At 40.7% G+C, this 18,791-nt stretch overlaps 2 protein-coding genes and 1 long non-coding RNA gene across 3 annotated transcripts; 1 reads left to right on the top strand and 2 right to left on the bottom strand.

Annotated features, from left to right (window-relative positions):
- The first annotated feature begins 989 nt into the window (after nucleotides 1-989).
- Nucleotides 990-14,639, top strand: LOC133511175 (uncharacterized). The gene is made up of 3 exons (XR_009797820.1): nucleotides 990-1,344; nucleotides 5,834-5,968; nucleotides 14,504-14,639. It is a non-coding gene; the product is annotated as an uncharacterized LOC133511175 (long non-coding RNA).
- On the bottom strand, nucleotides 2,818-9,639 carry grk7a (G protein-coupled receptor kinase 7a). The gene is made up of 4 exons (XM_061839857.1): nucleotides 9,043-9,639; nucleotides 7,494-7,949; nucleotides 5,680-5,960; nucleotides 2,818-4,262 (listed from the first exon to the last, which is right to left on the bottom strand). Exons 1-4 carry the CDS (start codon nucleotides 9,637-9,639, stop codon nucleotides 3,923-3,925), a joined length of 1,674 nt encoding a protein of 557 aa, XP_061695841.1. The 3' UTR covers nucleotides 2,818-3,922.
- fbxo36b (F-box protein 36b) lies at nucleotides 14,014-18,731 on the bottom strand. Its single transcript, XM_061839856.1, has 4 exons — nucleotides 18,600-18,731; nucleotides 17,548-17,656; nucleotides 17,182-17,354; nucleotides 14,014-16,898 (listed from the first exon to the last, which is right to left on the bottom strand). Exons 1-4 carry the CDS (start codon nucleotides 18,693-18,695, stop codon nucleotides 16,638-16,640), a joined length of 639 nt encoding a protein of 212 aa, XP_061695840.1. The 5' UTR covers nucleotides 18,696-18,731; the 3' UTR covers nucleotides 14,014-16,637.
- Nucleotides 18,732-18,791: the final 60 nt, after the last annotated feature.

Here is an 18,791-nt window from a genome sequence, read left to right as displayed (position 1 = left end):
CAAGCCTCTCCTAAAATATACGATACGCTTCTTTGAGTTGGGATTGACAGAGCGGTCACAAAACAGTTTATATTTTTTTTCCACACTATTTACTTTCATTTAGCTATCAGCACAAGTCATTTCTAATAACTATCACATAGGAATCCCCGCTTTTACCTTTAATCTGCTTCCTGCACAGATGGGACGTCCTGGAAGTCGCACGGGGATGGCTTGAGAACCTTAAGGGATTTGAGGATGATTTACACAAACAAGGCGAAAAGGATAACACGGGTTATCCCATTATCATCTGAGAGTTGAACTTGGCAGCCAGTGCAGGTCAAGCACAGCCATGAACAGCACAGGAAGTCCAACTGGATTCAGGCAACTGATATCATCATGCTTGACTATTTCATTTACCAGGGGTGGGCAAAAAAAAGAAGATTTTTTTTTTTTTTTTTTTTGCAATTCAATTGATATTTAAAAAAAAATATTTAGAAAACTACACATTTTTTGCTTTAATAGAATGATATAATTTGTTTTTGTTTTCAGTCATGTTTGAATATTTTCACAAAACAAGAAAAAAATATTTTTAAAAAAGCCCATCGAAGTGATTTTAGCATGTTTCATCAACGCAACGCTTCTTCCTTCTATTATTTTCTAAAAATGGTGGAAAATTCTGCTCAAAAGACAGACAAAGCATCTTTTAAAAGACATATTTTGCACTTTATTAAATGAAATTTCAGCCTTACATCTGATTCGCCTATGTTAAAACCTCTCTTGGGTTAAATTTACAAGTACGTATATTTAATCTTCATTTCAACATCAACCGTAAAAACTTTAAGATCAAAACCTGGGGAACGTCAAAAACCATCAAGAAAATAATTCCCCTGAGAAATACTCAAATGGCTCTGAAAAAACTTTTTTTTCTGGCATTTGAGTGTAAATATCATTTCAATCCTAATGAGTAATCTTGTGGGATTTTCGCTTGCCAAATTGACCCCTCCGTGGATATTGCGCAATCCGCGTCACTGACCAATCAGAGGCCAGAGATCTGCATAAACCAAAGCCCGTTTTTGCTCCCACAATTTTCTCAGACAACATTGCATGGTCCTGTATAGGGTTAGTTAGCGTTTTATCGCATATTTGGGTTATTTAACAAAAAATATGGTTAAGAGGTGTAGTCACGGACTTTGTAATAGTGACGACAGGTATCCTGAAAGGCTGGTTGGTGGAGTTCGATTCGTACCCCTTCCAAAACCGAAGACCCAGTACGAAAAATGCCTTCGATGGATCAAACTCTTTGGAAGACCGCATCATCAACTAAGTCCATCTAATATCAACCGCAACACATATGTTTGCACGAAGGTAAGCCCTATATTTGATTTTCAATACATGTCTCGTATAAATGAATTCGAAGTTCTTCGCTAGCATAACACTGCTGCGTGTGAACGATTGACACACTTATTCTTTGTTGAGCGATATTTAGCGATGATCGGACTGCACAAACGTATCGATTTCTTGCTGGCTCGCGGCCGAAGCTTAACCAGACGGTGTTTGCACGAAGATATGCCCTAAATTTGATTTTTAATACACGTCTCGTATAAATGAATGAGACGTTCTCCGCTAGCATAACATTGCTACGTGTGAATGATTGAATGAAATCAGAAGCATGGCGTCTCTCTCAGTTAAGAATGTATTGTATTTAGAATCTATAATATATCGTTGATTTGAATGAAATGAGAAGCATGGAGTCTGTCTCAGTTCAGAATGTATTGTATTTGCCATTTTTACTGTTTGTCTTACGTCAGCGCACGTGGCGTGACGTCACTTCAGGAGGCGTGGTTAAGTGCCCTGTACGGAGGGGTCAATTCTCTTGAGAACATAAACAATGGTGTGTACCGATGCCTCCTCAACATCTGGTTTGAGTTATTTGCACAGAATAGAACATCCAGTATACGTAGTGTTGATGTTCCTCCAAAATGTCCCACGTCCTTCCCATTATCAGATGATAAAAGTCCATACACAATTATTAATTTTTTGATTTGCTTCATAGCACCAACATAAAGAGGTGCTAAACCACTGCTCCTCACTCCGAGTAAACAGATGTACTCTTTGTACAATATTTACACTTTTTTTGCGCTTTGATAATTCAATTCAAGGTTCAACAAAGAGATCAGAGGTTTTAGATTGAACTAGATTCCAACTACGGTAATTAAAAAGCACTTTTCATGGTTTGTGTCCTTATGATGGCTCATAACTTTCACGTCTACTAGACCAAATAATAGTACGAATACTTCGCTACTGTACTTAAGTAGATTTTAAAGGTCTCTTTACTTGGGTATTTCTTTTTCTGGCAACTTTCTGTTGGCTACATTTGAAAAATGGATCTGTACTTTTAGCTCCTTTGTCAAAATACTTTTTCCAACATCCGCAGATGATGAGACAAGATAAAAAAAAAATGGCATAAGTACAGAGGTGAAGTCAACCCCAGTTCAGATCTTGATTGATTTGAGATCTTAGGGACTCTTAAGGCGGAACGTGAACCGGCGACAAAGATCCAACAGACTCAGAGTTCTAATCTGAAAAAAAAAACACAAGGTGTATTTTTCCATGATCATTATCTATTTTCACATTTTTTTTGTTCTTGAAAATGCTTCCTATTAAAATGCATTTTGGATACAATTGAAAAGATTTTTTTTTCTTTTCTTTTTTTTTTTTTTTTTTACATTCCAGTCTTTTACCTAAGAAGTTAATCAGTACTTCTACCTGGTCCCAAGTATCTGTCCTTCTACTTAAGTACAGAGCGTAAGTAAGTCTACCACCTCTGCTACTTTTCTCTTCAACTTAACTCTTAGTGCCACTCATTTTTGTCGCGGGCCACATTTTACCTATGGTTTCCCTCAGATATGACTGTGAAACCATGAAAATCTTAAACCGCCTCATCATATTTACACATGAAAATTATGAATTTGTTTTGGAATCAGAAATGAAGAGTAATGGTTTTTTCAACTATATGGTAACACAAAAATGCTTGTAAAATCTCAACATTATCATTTATCCATCCATCCATCCATTTTCTTTGCCGCTTATCCTCACGAGGGTCACGGGGAGTGCTGGAGCCTATCCCAGCTGTCAACGGGCAGGAGCTGGGGGACACCCTGAACTGATTACCAGCTAATCCCAGGGAACATATAGACAAACAACAGCCACACTCACAATCACACCTCGGGGCAATTTAGAGCATCCAATTAATATGGCATGTTTTTTTGGGGGGATGTGGGAGGAAACCGGAGTGCCAGGAGAAAACCCACGCAGGAACGGGGAGAACATGCAAACTCCACACAGGCGGGTCCGGGATTGAAGCCAGGACCTCACAACTGTGAGGCCAACGCTTTACCAGCTGAGCCACGCATTTATGATATGACAATTTAAAATTTGGGTACAGATTTGAACAAAAATCATGGAAGTTGATACATATGATTTGCCTTCGCAGGCCACATAAAATCATGCAGCGGGTTGGATCAAGCCCCCAGGGCTTCGAGTTTGCACCTGTGTCTTAGTGAATTCATTTCATATTTGTTCTAAAAATGTAAAGACTCCCAGCTGACATTTCTGGTCAGACCGCACGCAAGTTGACACGATTAAAGGTACAGTGAAAGTGCGGCATATTTGGGAATTTATAGCTTGAACAAAATCAACAACAGCAACCCATCCAACGTTGCCATTGCCCGAGTTCTTACTGGTTCTAGGCCAACGTGTACAGCGGTGCAACAACGCATTAGTTTGTCCCCGGTTCTGTTGCCTCTAGACCAGAAGAGCAACATCTTAGATGAGACGTCACATACTAACGTGCCAGCTTAGCTCTTTACCTGAAAAGTCATTCAGATTTGAAAAACGGTCAACGTGTGCTTGTGATGTGGGGAAAAACGAACAAGGAGTCCCCTCACAGCAATGTACAAGTACCGGACTTCTTTTCATCATCCACATCTCCGCCACCTTCTTTCCTGTTGGGATCATTGAGCTCGTCAAACAGTCCCGTTTCGATCATCTCCTGCTGCCATTGGATGGGCACGGCGCCGGTGCTGAACTCCTTGAAGAACTTGTCATCTTTGGCGTCAAACTCGATGCCTTTGATTTCGGAGAACTCGGCGATGTCACCCGTGTCCTTGGCGTAGACGACGTTGGGTTTCGGGGTCCACGGGGGCGCCACCAGGCCGGCCTCCAGGCGGGGGAAGTTTATGCTCTTAAACCACGGGTGCTTCCTGGGGTCCTCCATGTTGTCCCTTGAGAAAAAGGCAAAGAAGGTAAACTATTTAAAAAGGACAATAGCTTCCTTCTTGCCGTAAATTTACGTCATATTTAAATTTTAAGTACAAAACATGCTCATTGAAATCTCTTAGCGCAGGCGTGTCAAGCAAGTTTTTGCCACGGGCCACATTGTAGTTACGGTTTCCCTTGTAGGATCGTTATAACTGTGAAACCATAAAAATATTTAATTGTCTTATGAAGCAGTTTTGGAATCATAAATCAAATATGGGGTTTTCAACTAGTGTCCATCTTTTATAACATAAAAATGTTTGTAATATCTCAATGCTATCATTTATGGTGTATGAGAATTTGAAATTTTGGTATAGATTTTCCAAAGAACTATGGAGGTTGACACACTAGATTTGCCTTTGCGGGCCACAAAAAAGTCATGTGATGGGCCAGAGCTAGCCCCCAGACCTTGAGTTTGACACCTGTGTTTTTGCGCTTTTGTTTTCCAACATTTACTTATGTACAATAATACATACATAATACATAATGTTATGGTGGCTAGAATCCTTAATCCAGTAAACCCTTAATCCAGTAAAGAAAACATAAGTACAGTTCAGTTTTATGTAACTTTATGTAACTTTTAAGTACAATACATATGCATAAATTTTTTTCCCCAGAAATGTTTCCAAATATTTTCTAGTTTCAATTATCTAGACTCAAGAATAATATTATTACGTATCGTATTGTATGTTTACGTGTTGTGTATTTCTATAGATTTTATGATGACAATATTGATTCAATGATTGTTTTAATAAGTTTGAATGTGTTTAATACAGTGAAGCCCGACCAGTATGTTGCGACATATTAGTCCGCAGTTGTGTAGCATGAAATGAACTAAGCACACTTTAATGGTCAGAAAGTTATTTAACTACCACAAATAATGTTTCTTCATCTAGCTATGTCAACAACATACAGTTTAATGACAGAAGATAAGTAAATAACGTGTATCCACTTTTTGTGCTTTCTAATGTAATCTGTGCTTTGGCTCAATGTTGGTTTAAAGCGTAAAAAAGTATTTTAAGGCATATGACATACAAAAAGTTTTTTTTCCTTTTTTTTTTTTAATTTAATATGCTCTTTCTATGTCGCGGGTTTCCACTTATCAGACGACGGTCTGGAATGCAAACACCAATGAAGGGGTTGTACTGTGTACTGAAATAATGATGATATGTCAATTTACTCACAAATGTACTTAATGTGGAATTTTGGCATGTTTACTAGACAACGATATTACTGTTTGTGGATATGCATCTTAATTGGACCTTCTGAAGAGCATTTCAATGTTTCGGCCCGTCAAAAATTGATGAATGATCATTTATGGACTAATGAAGTAAAATCGGATCAGTTTACCACTGCAACTCACTCTTCTGGAGTAAATCTTACTTCATGCCAAGACGCTCGTCGATTTTTTTCTTGAGGAACAACTGGATGATGTCCTTGGTGGTGGCATCGAAAAACTTGTGCTCCCACTTGGGTTCCTCGTTGAGAATACGGCGCTGCACCTCCTCCTTCTCCACCTTCTCCTTTTTACTTTCAGGCCCTTTGAAAGGCGTGTAGCCGGCCACCATCTCGTAGATGCTGCAACCCAGTGCCCACCAGTCCACTGACGTCCTGTACGGAGTTTTGTTCAAAAGCTCCGGGGCCATGTAGGCTCCGGTACCAGCCTGTGGAAGTAAGACAGGGTCAAGTTATATTTTACATCATTTAAGGTACTTTAATGAAGACTCGGGCTTCAGATCTTCCCAATGAAACTTTCTAAAAGTGTTAAATGGTCTTCAGAGAACTCTACTGCAATGTTCACTTTCACCTTTAGCTTAGTTACCCTCCACCAGCACCCAAGCCATCCCCCATTCTTCATCCTTCATGACCTGACCCGCAGTCTCGAACCAGGATCTTAATCCTAATGCTAAGCCTACTACCTGTCAAGAGTCATGTGTGTCTACACGCTGACAAGAGTTCTACTACCTCGTACATAGCTACCAACCTTTTGTGGATTGGTAGGAACAATGAGATGGGACACGTAACGGCCAATTACGTATCCTCTCGTGAGTAATTTATACAAACGATCCATCTTGAAAACAATGTTCCACCAACCGTGACAGGAATTGGCCGAAGCTATCTGACTATGGTTGGGAAGACACTAAAATCCCAGAACTGCATTGTTATGTATCGTGCATACCTAGCATTTACGTCGCCTTACTTTGGAGGGTTTTTTTTTTTTTTTTTTTTTTTTTTTACATCTGTGTGATTTTTATGATTCTGTTGAGTATTGGTGTAAAAGATAAGAGTAGTGTCAACTCAATCCTGGAACCAACTCACGCTTTAATCTTAAAGTCACCCTGCTTGCAAACTTCTACTATTATTTTTCTGTCAATCTGATCAGGGACAGACTGAGTAATGCCCATTAAGAGGATTAGGGGGACCAAAGCCAACCCTGCCATAGGAGGTTAGTACAGTCACTTTAGCTGGCTGAGGAGCATCACAGAACTGGATAATGAGATTACGGGACGTTCATAGATCTGAGGGCTTACTCCTTGCTGCAGCAAAATATCCAAACTAAAGCAAAGGCCGACAGCTAGGTTCAAAACTCACCTTACAAGGCAGACGTGGTTTTGTAAACCAAACAACATGAAAGAAAAGTTTTTCTCAAGCAGAAGAAAAAGTGTCAGGACTTGACCACTTCTTCTTGACTATAATGTCACAGTTTCTACATCAACCCCAAAGAACTTTAATTCGACAGAAGTGAAAATACATTTTCAGGAGTCACGGTAAAAACATGGAAGGTTAACAGTTATTCCAAGTCAGCATCCATACATAACGGTGGCCCTGAAATGCCTCCAGTGTACAGTAATCTGATCACAAAAGGATGAGTTACATAATGAAGAGAGATAGACTGATTTGCACAGGAGTTTTAAAACAGTCCAGTAATCCCTGTCCGGATTTAAAAGCCCACCAAGATTGACAACCTGATTGGTAACGTGGGTTCAGTTTTAGTCATGACCTAATGATACCCCTCCTTACCTAATGATACATGAGCACCATAAGGAGGGGCTCTTTTTGAGGCATCATAAAGGAACAAAGACAGTTGTCATTCCTAAGGTTTGGCGTCTCGTAAATCCCGCTGTTTACATAAAAGCCCGACTTGCATCTGAACCAAATAGGAGAAATAGTAACTGTTATGAGTTGGGTTTACTTACCATCTGGGAGACAGTTTTTCCCGGGGTGATCTCTATGGCTAGACCCAAATCTGAAAGTCGACATTGACCGAAGCTGTCCAGCAACACGTTCTCAGGCTTCATGTCACGATAAACAATATCCATGGCATGCAGGTGAAGAATACCAGTGGTGATTTGGGCCGTGTAGTGGACGATACGCTTCATCTCGATGCCCTTGTCCACGCCCTTGCCGTCATAGCCGATGTTGTAGATGTGGTATTTGAGGTCGCCACCATTCATCAAGGTCATGACAAGGCACAGATGGGTCTTGGTGTCGTAAGCGTAGGCCAGGTTGACCAGAAACAGACTGTTGACCTTCTCCAAGATCTTTTTCTCCAAAAGGGCCATCTTCTCACCACCCTTCTTCTTCAGTCGCTTTTTACACAACTTTTTGCAAGCATACATCTGGCCTGTGTTTTTCACCTGCACAGCACATACCTGCAAAAAGATTTCAAGTGGTTGAATATTAAGACCCCAATGCTAAAGAAGCCACTATAACTGACCCAATTATTGGACTTCTTAATTTCTGAAAGTGAATAGTAGCTAAATGCTAACATCTGTGACTTCATGTCACAAATTAGATTAAAGATTAGCTGATAACTGAGATTCCAAAATAATGTCTGGAACACTGGGACTTTATAGAATCAAGAAGTCAAACTTCTCATTTGCTATGAAGCTAGACTGCTGATTTCTTGGGACTATTAAACTGTGGGGGGGGGGTCTTTCAAATGAAAACTATACTGTACAAACAATGGGTAAAGGGTTCAGCCATAGTAGTAATCCTCACAACATTTCTCATTTACTTTAGTGAGAGGTACAATGTCTTCTAAGACAACCAGAACACTGGTCGATTCAATGCCCTGAGAATTCTCTCGTGTATTTATTGTACTTGTGGGTCTTTTTTAGCTCAACCTCCAGTACTGTATACATTTTGGCGTTTGCTTTTATCCTTAGTTGTACAGCAAAATCTACCTCTGAGAAGTACACTTAGCATGATACAGAATCATTTAAGGAATTCCCCAAGATCTGTACTTAATCCAGTGTCATTCAGGCTGTGTAAAACTAGTGTTGCTTAAAGTTGAATTACATTGGTTAACTCATCAGAACCCGACAGTGTGTCATTTAAAGTTATTTGGAAAGAAAAAAAAAAAATCACAATAAAAATAATCACTACATTCAACCATTTCAGTGACAATATTTCTGTAACATGCTTCCTAATGTGGGGAGAATATCGTTTAAATCATATCGTGAGAAACTGCTCACATTAATTTATGAACTTTTCCACATGTATGTTCAGCATGTTCTTGATTCCGTGCCATTTATACTGGAAACTGTAAAACTGTACTCTAAAATCAAACTAATTTAGGTATGTGTGTAGCTTATGACTTGTCTATAAAATGTAATGTTAGTGATGTAATGATGCGTTATCATATTTTTATTCCGGTTATAAGCTTTTGTGTCAACATCCTGAATTTTAAACAATCATTTTATTCAAACACACTGACATTATGTCATGAATTTCCAGCCTTACCTCTCCAAAACCACCTTTTCCCAGGGTCCTGAACTCATAGAAGTACTTGTCGCTGATGGGCTGCTTCTCATATTCCTTCCACTGGAGAAATTTATCAAAGAATGGACTGGCCTGGTAATCTGTCAAAGGTTTGCCCTTCAAAAATTCCCTTACACCATCTTGGACTTTGCCTTTCATCACCTCATCGAAGTTGGCATCTGTCACAGTCTTGCATTTGTCAGCGGCCTCCCCAGTGAGAAAGGACAAGAAATTCTTGGAGTCAGCTTTGCAAAACTTGTTGATGATGTTCTGCCGCGACTTGTCTTTTACTGCACCTTCAGCGAGATCCCAGTCGTAAAGCTCGTCCAAGAAATCAGCAGCAAGCTTAAACTGGGCATTGCTTGCCAGGAATTCACGGAAAAACTTTTTGCCTATAGGCTGCCGTTCACAGATCGATGTAAAGTCCTTATCGATGGACGATCGCACTGCAGCACATTGCTCTGCCTTAGGGAGAGACAAGCTGCGGCGGCGCTTTTTCATTTCCTTGTCGTCACCACCCTGGGCTTTGAGGTAGGCCGTGTTGGCCACCAGGTTATCCAGTCCACCCATGTCACACATCTTGGCGGCTGTATGTAGTCGGCCACCCCCTTACGCGACTGGGCTCTGCAGCGACTCCCCAAGAAAACCCTCTTGCAACGAGTGCAGTGTGCCTGAGGGTGTAAGGGTCTCAGGGTGCAGGACTCTTGAAAGTCAGTGAAAGAATGAGCTCCTTCACCCAACCTACCTGCAAACCCAAGACACACTGACACACCCAGTAATTACTCATTTAGAATTAAATACCATGGAGGGATTTTGGCTTAAGTATCTTTGTGTGGTCTATTCAAGGATGCTGTGTACGGAAAGGGAATCGTAAGCGGACTCTGCCTAAGAAGCTTTGTGGCCCTCTATATTTGTTCATGATGTACAGCACTCACTAGTAAGGATCCTTGACTGTGCACTAACATTTTCAATTGTTTTATTTGGAAATGTGGGAAAATTTTAAAGATTGAACTTTTTGGCCAAAACTTTAGCGCAAGGACAACTCTCCTCTTTGGTAAGAATACACCATACCGAAAGTGGAGCATGGGGTTGGCAACATCTTGCTTTGGGGGTGTTTTTCTTCAGATGGAACTGGAGCCTTAGACAAAGTGGAAGGAATTATGAACAGCTCAAAAACGCAGTCAGTGTTAGCGCAAAACCTTCATGCTTCTGCTCGAGAGCAAAAATAATGCCAGGAAAAGCCCACTAGAACATCTGAACTTTATTTGATGATGATTAGAGGTACTTTAAATGGTGGTGGCTGTGCGCTCACTCCCATTTAACATGTTTGAATGTGTCCAGTCTATTTCAGGGGATCAGAATTTTATTTGAGCTGCAACAGTAGTTTTAATTTTCAAGAATAAGTTCATTTACGTTGTCGTTTCTACTCGCATTGACATTGATGTAGATTATTTTAATATGATGACTCTCAAATATTATTAGCTAAATCATTCTGAAATGGTCTTAAACTGTCAAGAGCACTGTACAAGATCAATGGCTTGCTGTCACAGCTTCAAATTCAGACCTTTTCACTTAGAATATGCCTGAGGGGTAGAATTATATTTTACTTTCATATGACAACTGAATTAGCCATGCTTAATTGGCAAGTTTTGGTAGGAGACAGAATTCTTTCAATATCCTTCAGTGGTGAAGCAGTATTTGAAGAAGAGGAAAGGGCATACCACCAGTCGAAAGGACTACCATTAATATCAGATGGGTCAAACGTCATATTGTAAATGGATCATAGAGTCAGTAAAGTTTAAGTCCCCTGAGTGGATGAAACAGACGCATGGCTTCTAACTTTTCCAACAGGTCAGAGGGTTAATCTGCACGCTCACAAGTCACTGTAAGACGTCCGACTAGTTACCATGATGAGAGAATCTCTGCTGAGCCATGAATTCTCATTGGCGTTCGATCGGGAATTAATGGATTAAACGCCCGAGTGATATGTTGGCAAACATGTAGACGAGTGAGCTGAGAAACTGAGCTGAGGTGAAGACGATAACCCAGACTTGTCTGGTGGTATCTTGGCCACTCGCGATTTGATGTTTGATCTGCGAGAGGCAGGAGTCTTTAACCTTGGAGGGATTAACGTGGTCTGACGAGCAAATAAAGGTTAAGATGCCCAGAGCATCTTGAACTTATCCCCACCCTCCACCACTCTACATGGTTTTACAAGGTCTGACGCCATCCTCTTAATGACCCATGCTATCCACTAAAAAGATGGTTGTCATGATTGGTGTTTTTGCTGACCTGGTTTGGGATTAGCTTGAGTTGGTTTTCATGTTTTGTCAAGTAGTTCCTGTGTTAGTCATGTCTTGTCTGCTGGTTTGGTTTTGGGTTCAATGACATCAACGTATGATCATATACATGGGGTTGAATTGATGAGGTGACTTTGCTGTGCCGCATCAAGGTTTAAAGCTTGAAGTCGTTTTTGGCATCTTGTCTTTCAATCAGCTAATTTATGGAGGCCTTGGGGGGAAAAAAAGGTTCTGGGAAAAAAAGAACACTAATTGAAGTCATGAGTCTTCTACAATCGCCTGGGTGTCTTGGCAGTCGGGCCCTGCAAGTTTCAAGTGGGATATTTCCTCCTTCACAGGAGGTTGGAATGTGGCTAAATTACAGTGGGAATCAAATCTGAACAATATCGTCACACATGAAATTTGATACAGCCCCATGGCAGCAAAAAAAAAAACTCTCACACAAAAGCCTTTTGTTTTTAAGACATGCTCAAGCAACTAAAGCCGGTGGAAATATGTGTCAATGTATTAAACTCAGTAGAAAATTTCTGGTGTTTCATTAAGTCAATTAGCCCGTTTCTGTATGTGACATCCAGATTTGTCTTTAAGTGAAGGGTAAAGATCTTACTTCAATTTCAGACAAATTCAGATTCAGTAGTACCTTGTCTTAAAGGTCAAGTGTCGTGAAATGGATGATTTTTAGTATGTTGTGAATGGAAAAAATGGCAGCCGACATGGACCCATGCATTTTTTTCCCACCACAAAACATGATTTTGACGTATACAGCTTTTTGTAAGACCCGCCAATAAAATCCTCTCGAGGGATTTGTTTTCGAGAAGAAGCAGGAAGTGACGTACAGGGCAGGACCGCCTTCAAGAGGACTCGTTTGTTTTTATTAGTTTTACCTGCAGGAAGGTAGCTCGTTGTTCCTTCGTGTTAGCCAAAATTCTGGCTTGTTGCATTGCTGGATATTGCTCGAACACTCAGGAGGATGGATTTACCTTTCATAAGTTTGCAAGAGACCCGGTTGTCGTGAAAAAGGGATTGCACGGGTGCAAAGGATGAGAGCTTTGTGGGTTCCAAGTGACAGGTAGGTGTGTATACAGTTACTAAAAAAAATAGTTTGGGGCGGATCACGTAATCCGTCTCTCATAACGTAACAAAAGATCCGCGTACGTATGACAAGGGTGCTAAATGTGTCGATGTGCGCATTGGACAGCTTCCGTGTCTGGCTCGCCAGCAAAGGCTGCCACGACGGGCTCGACGGTGAAGGCTGCCTCGTGTCGCGTCGTGCCTCATAGACGAGCACGGCTTTGGCCAGGCTTGCTCATATGTACTGCCTGTGAGTCTGTCGCTGCCGCGTCCGCCGGTCACGGCTCCGACGGGGGTGGCTCGTTTTCGGCACCGAGGTGGCTAATCACGGCGCCAAGCCGGGCCGCTTTATGGTGTTGTCGTCGCACGCGGCTGAGTGCGACATTGCCGGCAGTGTTGTACATGGCCACCGCCGTCCGTGATGAAGAACACCGCCGATGGCGGCGACGATGAACAATGCCACCGAGAATGGCGTACTCAGCCGCAGGTGACAATAACGACGTAAAGCGGCCCGGCTCGGCGCCGCAATAAGCCACCTCGGTGCCACCCCGGCTGAAGCCGTGATCAGCTCATCGCACCCGAGCCACGGCGTTGTGATCGTTCGCGGCTGAGTACGCTACATACTGTCATACTGTCGGGGAGTCTGTTGTTAGTTAGAAGTGATCCGCACATAATCTAAATATGGCTCGAAACAATAGGGTAATATTGCCCGTGGAACTTCACTCGATTGTGAGATGTTCTCTTCTTCGAAAAGAGCTTCTGTGTCAGAAGGGGTTCGTCTCCCACAGTAGGGGCCACAGCGTGTTTTCAATGGCGAATGTCCGGGGTGACGTCACGGACAGTAAATGCAGCCAATATGGCGACCACTTGGATGTCGAATGAGACTTCCGCAACTTTGCGCATGGATGGCGCACTCTCTGCTCATATTTATTTTTTCATGTAGATATTGAAGTGAATAATGTTATATGTATTTTTCATTTCAATGTCAATTTTAGAATGTTTATAGGGATGCCACTAGACCGTTAAAGGAGACATATTTTTCCAAACCAACTTTTTCCTCTATTTGGGATGTAGCATTGTCTCTATGGTGCCTAACTAAAGATGAAATATGAATTCAAGTCATCTACGCATTCGTAATAATCAGAAGTTTTCCTACTGGGAGCCTTGAAATGAGGTCATTTGAATTTCTTGACCTTATCAACATAACCAGGGAAGATCCCGAGGCAGCGTACTCCCGTAAGTGGGTCTTTTACACGGAGGCAACCAATGGAAGCAAAAGAGGATGGTCCTAGCCAAATATGGAGAAAGCAGATACAAAATTGGATCAAATAGAAGTACCTGTCAGAGGGGCATTTTCTGGACACTCCTATGACAAAAGCAAGGTGTTATTTTTATATGAAGTGGACACTTTTATTCAAAGTCCATGTTAGAGAATTACTCGATTGCCAAAATACGGAAGCTTTAAAAGTTTAATTTGGTCTGTAAGGATGTTCGTAACTTAACATACTCGAGTCACATTTCCCCGTAGAAGTAATTGGAAATGCGATCAATCCACCCCAGCCCTCAATAAAACGGCCACACAAAGAATTCTAGAGGATTTTACTTTCTGAAATTATACAAGAAAATGAAATAGCATAGAAAGCATTAAACAGCTTGTGCATTGTTATTAATTCATTGTGCTCTGTCTTCTGGTGGGCGTGCTTTGGACAACGTAGGCAGTATAATACAAACATGCTGTCATAAACAAAGAATATGTCACAGCTGCTCAGTGCGCTGCAATAATAGTTGCCTCTACCACAGAGAATAAAGACTATATGCCTGTGAGTATTGTTCTATTGTCTGTCTACATGTGTTGCTGCATATGTTGTTTCTAGAGTTATAACACCCCTTAAAAGACACTCCATTTTTTTATGTTTTTTAACATTAAATTAAGAGGACTTTACCAAGGTAAAGAATTGTGGTTGTTCTAAATACACTGTGGAATTTTATTCATGTTTACTGGTAGTTTGAAATGGGAGAAGCAATAAATTGCTTGAAGCCTCTTTTTCTGAAGAATTGTTCACTATCTCCAGGGTTGTACCACCGCCTCCTGCCCGAAGTCAGCTGGGATAGGCTCCACCACTCCCGCGACCCTTGTGAGGATAAGTGGCTCGGAAAATGGATGGACGTTCACTGACTGCTGCTTGTTGTGAAGTGAGTCAAGTTCACTGCCAATGTCCAGCGTTGGTAGCTCGAATTTTTGCCGTCAAAAAGTAAAATAAATTAGCAGTGTGACGGCTTATATCACAAAAGTCAGGTCAAGACGAGTTACACACATTTGAAGAATTTCAACTTAATCAACATCCATGTTTTTTCATTTAAGATCTATATTTTGATATGTTTTTTTTTTTGTTTTTTTTTGTAGTACTGGAGTGGCTCTAATACTAGAAACAAATTCCTTGGCCAATAAATAGGATTCTGATGTTGATTCTATAGTCCTACCAAACATGCATGTGTCTGTACTGTGAGAAACTCCGCAAGTACAGCAAGAGCAAACATGTTTGCTGTGCCACAGTGCTGCTCAGGTCGCATCACATTCACCTATAAGTGAAATCACACATGAAAGTGCCGAAGCCCCCAAAGGCTGACTTGGTACTCGTACCAGTTGCCAAATATAAGGGATCTGTTTCAGTGAAAGCCATACAGCTGATTCCCATGACCCAAATCTTCCCACCTTGAGTCTACCACTTCACTCCAGAAATGGATGAATGACTGCGCCCCCTATAGGATTCTTTCTCCCATTGACTCATAATCCCATCAGCACTCAAGGTAGTTCTGCGTCTTCTTGGAACTCAAATCATGATGCAACTCAAAGTGGCTCGTTTATCAACATGAGGCAATTGCAGCAATGTAAACCTTTGTAAACTTTGTTTTTTTTTGTAAGTTTGGTCTGGTCTAATTGTTTTATCTCATGCTTGGTAATACGCACTAAAATCGAAGATTACAGTACTCTATAATATTGTATTTTACAAAAACATACAGTTTTAACATGAAATAGAATGCAATATATTAAACTATGCATCATTATTTCATGCTTTAAGTCAATGGAGTCCCATTGAATTCTAATATGCAGTCTTTGGCCAGCAGAAGACAGAATAACAATTTTTGATGATGAAACGCAGAAGACGACAAACACGGAGAACCAGCAGTAATATTAGTTGTTTTTTTTTTTGTGTTTTTTTTTTTTACAGAGGATAAATTATGTACATATGTAAGTTTTTTTGTATACTCGTCTGCTTGTTGTTATCATTTGTTTTCAAATTTAAGTTATTTAAAGGTTTAGAACTACCATAACAGCCGTTCTAGTCTCGTTAGAACTACATCGCTTTACTTTAAAGTTCCCCAGCTTAATGCAAAAACACAATGGGAAACCCTATGGACTGGCTAACAAATTGCAACAATGTGGACAATATGGTTGTGTTATAACACAAGCAACATAGATGATCTAACAATACTCAGAGGAATATATCTTATTTATTCTCTTGCAAAAATTACATCATTTCATCTTAGGCCTATTGGATCATTTACAGTAGTTATGAAACTCCTTTTCGTTGACTGACTTTGCACCTGTACAATTTCATGGAATGTATTCTGGCTTTACAGAGATAAAAATGCTCTTTTTTTGGGGGGGGTGTATTCATTACATATTTGTTTTTATCCAGTTAGTGTCTCATATAATAAAATAATCTAACCCAAATGTGGCCTGTGAATGTATTAGTTCATGTATATTTTTGGGTGCTAACATTCAGATGGCATACTAGATACCAAATGTTGCAAACTGCTCATCAAATGATATAAATTTGAATTGTAGTACGGCAAAGAAAGTCAACACTGAAATCAAGTAAACGATGTACAGCTGAAACCAGACGTTTACATACACTGTGCAAAACACACGTTTCATTTTTGGCTTCATGGTCTGAAATCACATTGGAATCAACCTCTCCTGTTTTCTCTCTCAAATAATATTTGTGATCATCGCTAACCTCAAACAAGAGAGGTTCAGTCTGATTTGACTTCAGACCATGAGACAAAAACTTAAGTGTGTATTTTTGCAGTGTATGTAAACTTCTAGCTTCAACTTTAAGTTATATGAGTGGCAAATCAATACAGTCCAACAGTGGGCTAAATATGGAATGGTGAAGCAATTTCTTTTTTTTTTTTGCACTTTCATCCTTCCATAGTGTGTTCCACCTCCGGGACCGGTTTTAGGTCGGAACAAGACGTCTCTGACCTTTTCCCAGGAGTAAGCTCGGCCTTTTCCTCTTCGGCCCTCAGCCTGCGGCGGCTGATGAGCTTCTGTAGCTGCAGCTTGTTGGTGAAGAAGATGCTACGCCAACCCACCTCTCGAGCCAGGGCGGGTACTTCGGGGGAAACTGTTTTGCAGCACCGTCGCACAGCCTGCTCCCAGAACTCCTCTGAGCCACAAAGCTGAGAAAGAGTGGACAATTATAGGATGCTTATGTCTGTAAATAGAGGAGGAAAAAAAAAAAACAAAAAAAAAAAACTAAAGCTTAAAATACCCCAAATACACACGTATTCAAACTTAAACACAGAATATTTCAACATGAATAATCTTCAATATAGTAGGACTGAAATAGGTGAAGTGCGATATAGCAGCAGATTACTGTACCAATATTTTTCACTAGGTCGCAGGTCAAAAGTCTTTATGGGGGACAACCAAGATGCAGTTTTGGGCATTGGGAGAACTCACCTCCCTGAACCTATGCGAAGTTCGTCCAAGCCGGCCCACATCTTCGAGCTCCAAATAGTTGACGATCTGCAGAAGTAAGGAGTCGGGGAGACGTGCTAGGTAATCAAAATGGCCTTGGCATAGAGCCTTGGTGTACTGCAAGGCGCCATAGCCAAAGATCATTCCAAGTTCGTCTGTGAAGAAGACATTTGTCAAGACAAATAACTTTATTTACACAAAGTAGCCATGGTGGACTTGAAAGGATATAGACATTTAGTGCAAAGACATGCAAATAAATTATCCTACTATAAAAAACTGCTCCAACATGACCAGCTATAAAGAAACTAACGTGATGCAAACTTTCTATTCCTCCTACAAAGTCCTTACTTTGTAGCTTGCTGTCATCCAGGAAGTCCTCATGAGACATGGTCATTTGACCAGGCTTTGAAAGCCTGTATACAGCTCTGGGAGATATCATCCACCATCTCCATATCACCTGCGTGTATTACAAAGATTACACACTCCGGAGAAATAACACAAAGCAGTGAATCCCAACTCCTATATCTCGTGAACCGGTGTGCCATGGGATGATCCAACGTCACTTAATCACTCTAAAAAAACATTTATCCTTAACTATGCTGGAGCCTATCCCAGCTATCTTCGAGTGAGATGAGACACACCCAGGACCCTAGTGAGGATAGGCAGTATAAAAAAAAATGGACGGACGGATATGGCAGCCAGAGGCATAACAATTAAATGCTCATCCAGTAGATGGCAGAATATAACTTGCTATATACTAATATAACAGGATATAACCTGCCATTCATAAACAAATTAATAGGGCTGTGTTCAACTTAACTGGCCAAGATTTCACACTGAGTAAATTTAGATGAGATCCTACTTCAGTAGTGTACAGTATATATTTTTCGTGACATTTTCGTGACATGGTGGAATTTGTTGGGTGTCTTGGCTCAGTAAAGGTTGGGAGGGGAGGAGGACTGAATAAAACAACTTGACCATTGAACACCAATAAAGAACAGGAAACTTATTTTGTTCCGTTTTATCTTCAATTGTGCCACGTCTCTTTAATACAAATACTGTATAGAAATAAGCATCAGTTTTGCGAGACGTGAGAAAAATATAAGCTTCATGGTAATATTTTAATCGTGACATAAAAGGGCCAGTGGTACGAAATGTATTTTCCCAACAACCGTAAGAACGATATGAAATTAATATTGATCCGCTGTGAGGGAGTCAATGAGAAATGACTATTATTTTATTGTCAGTTTGTGCAAGAAGGCGGCGAGCCGTTAGACGACCACGCGAACGTTAACGGCTAACAGTAAGTAGTATTTGACGCTAAAGCAATGACAATCTGCAAAAGTCAGAAAACAAGGGGAGTAACTTTGGACATTTACCACTGAGGTTCGCATACTTACGTCTTCCTTCGTAACAACACAATTGTAGAAGTTTTTGTTCGTTGAAGGACCCCGTCCTGAGATTTCAAACAGTGGGTCTGTCAACAGGGACGCCATGATGGGTTTGTGTGTTGCTATAGCAACGGTGCTCCAACACTTGTGCACAGTCAACAATCAGGGGTGTCAAACTCAAGTTTTGTCACGGGGAACATC

The sequence above is a fragment of the Syngnathoides biaculeatus genome, chromosome 13 (genome assembly GCF_019802595.1).
Source record: "Syngnathoides biaculeatus isolate LvHL_M chromosome 13, ASM1980259v1, whole genome shotgun sequence".
NCBI lineage: Eukaryota > Metazoa > Chordata > Actinopteri > Syngnathiformes > Syngnathidae > Syngnathoides > Syngnathoides biaculeatus.
The sequence above is the reverse complement of the archived record's forward strand: the minus strand, read 5'-3'. Positions and strand labels throughout refer to the sequence as shown.

Bases quoted from the DNA above. Each gene is read 5' to 3' on its own strand.
- fbxo36b (XM_061839856.1), bottom strand. From the start codon at position 18,695: ATGGCGTCCCTGTTGACAGACCCACTGTTTGAAATCTCAGGACGGGGT. The intron at 17,355-17,547 runs GTAAGGACTTTG...TCTTCTTCACAG, and splicing joins GGATGACAGCAAGCTACAAA to ACGAACTTGGAATGATCTTT. The intron at 16,899-17,181 runs GTGAGTTCTCCC...ACTCTTTCTCAG, and splicing joins CTTCGCATAGGTTCAGGGAG to CTTTGTGGCTCAGAGGAGTT.
- grk7a (XM_061839857.1), bottom strand. From the start codon at position 9,639: ATGTGTGACATGGGTGGACTGGATAACCTGGTGGCCAACACGGCCTAC. The intron at 7,950-9,042 runs GTAAGGCTGGAA...ATCTTTTTGCAG, and splicing joins GAAAAGGTGGTTTTGGAGAG to GTATGTGCTGTGCAGGTGAA. The intron at 4,263-5,679 runs GTAAGATTTACT...CTTTTTCTCAAG, and splicing joins GACGAGCGTCTTGGCATGAA to GGACAACATGGAGGACCCCA.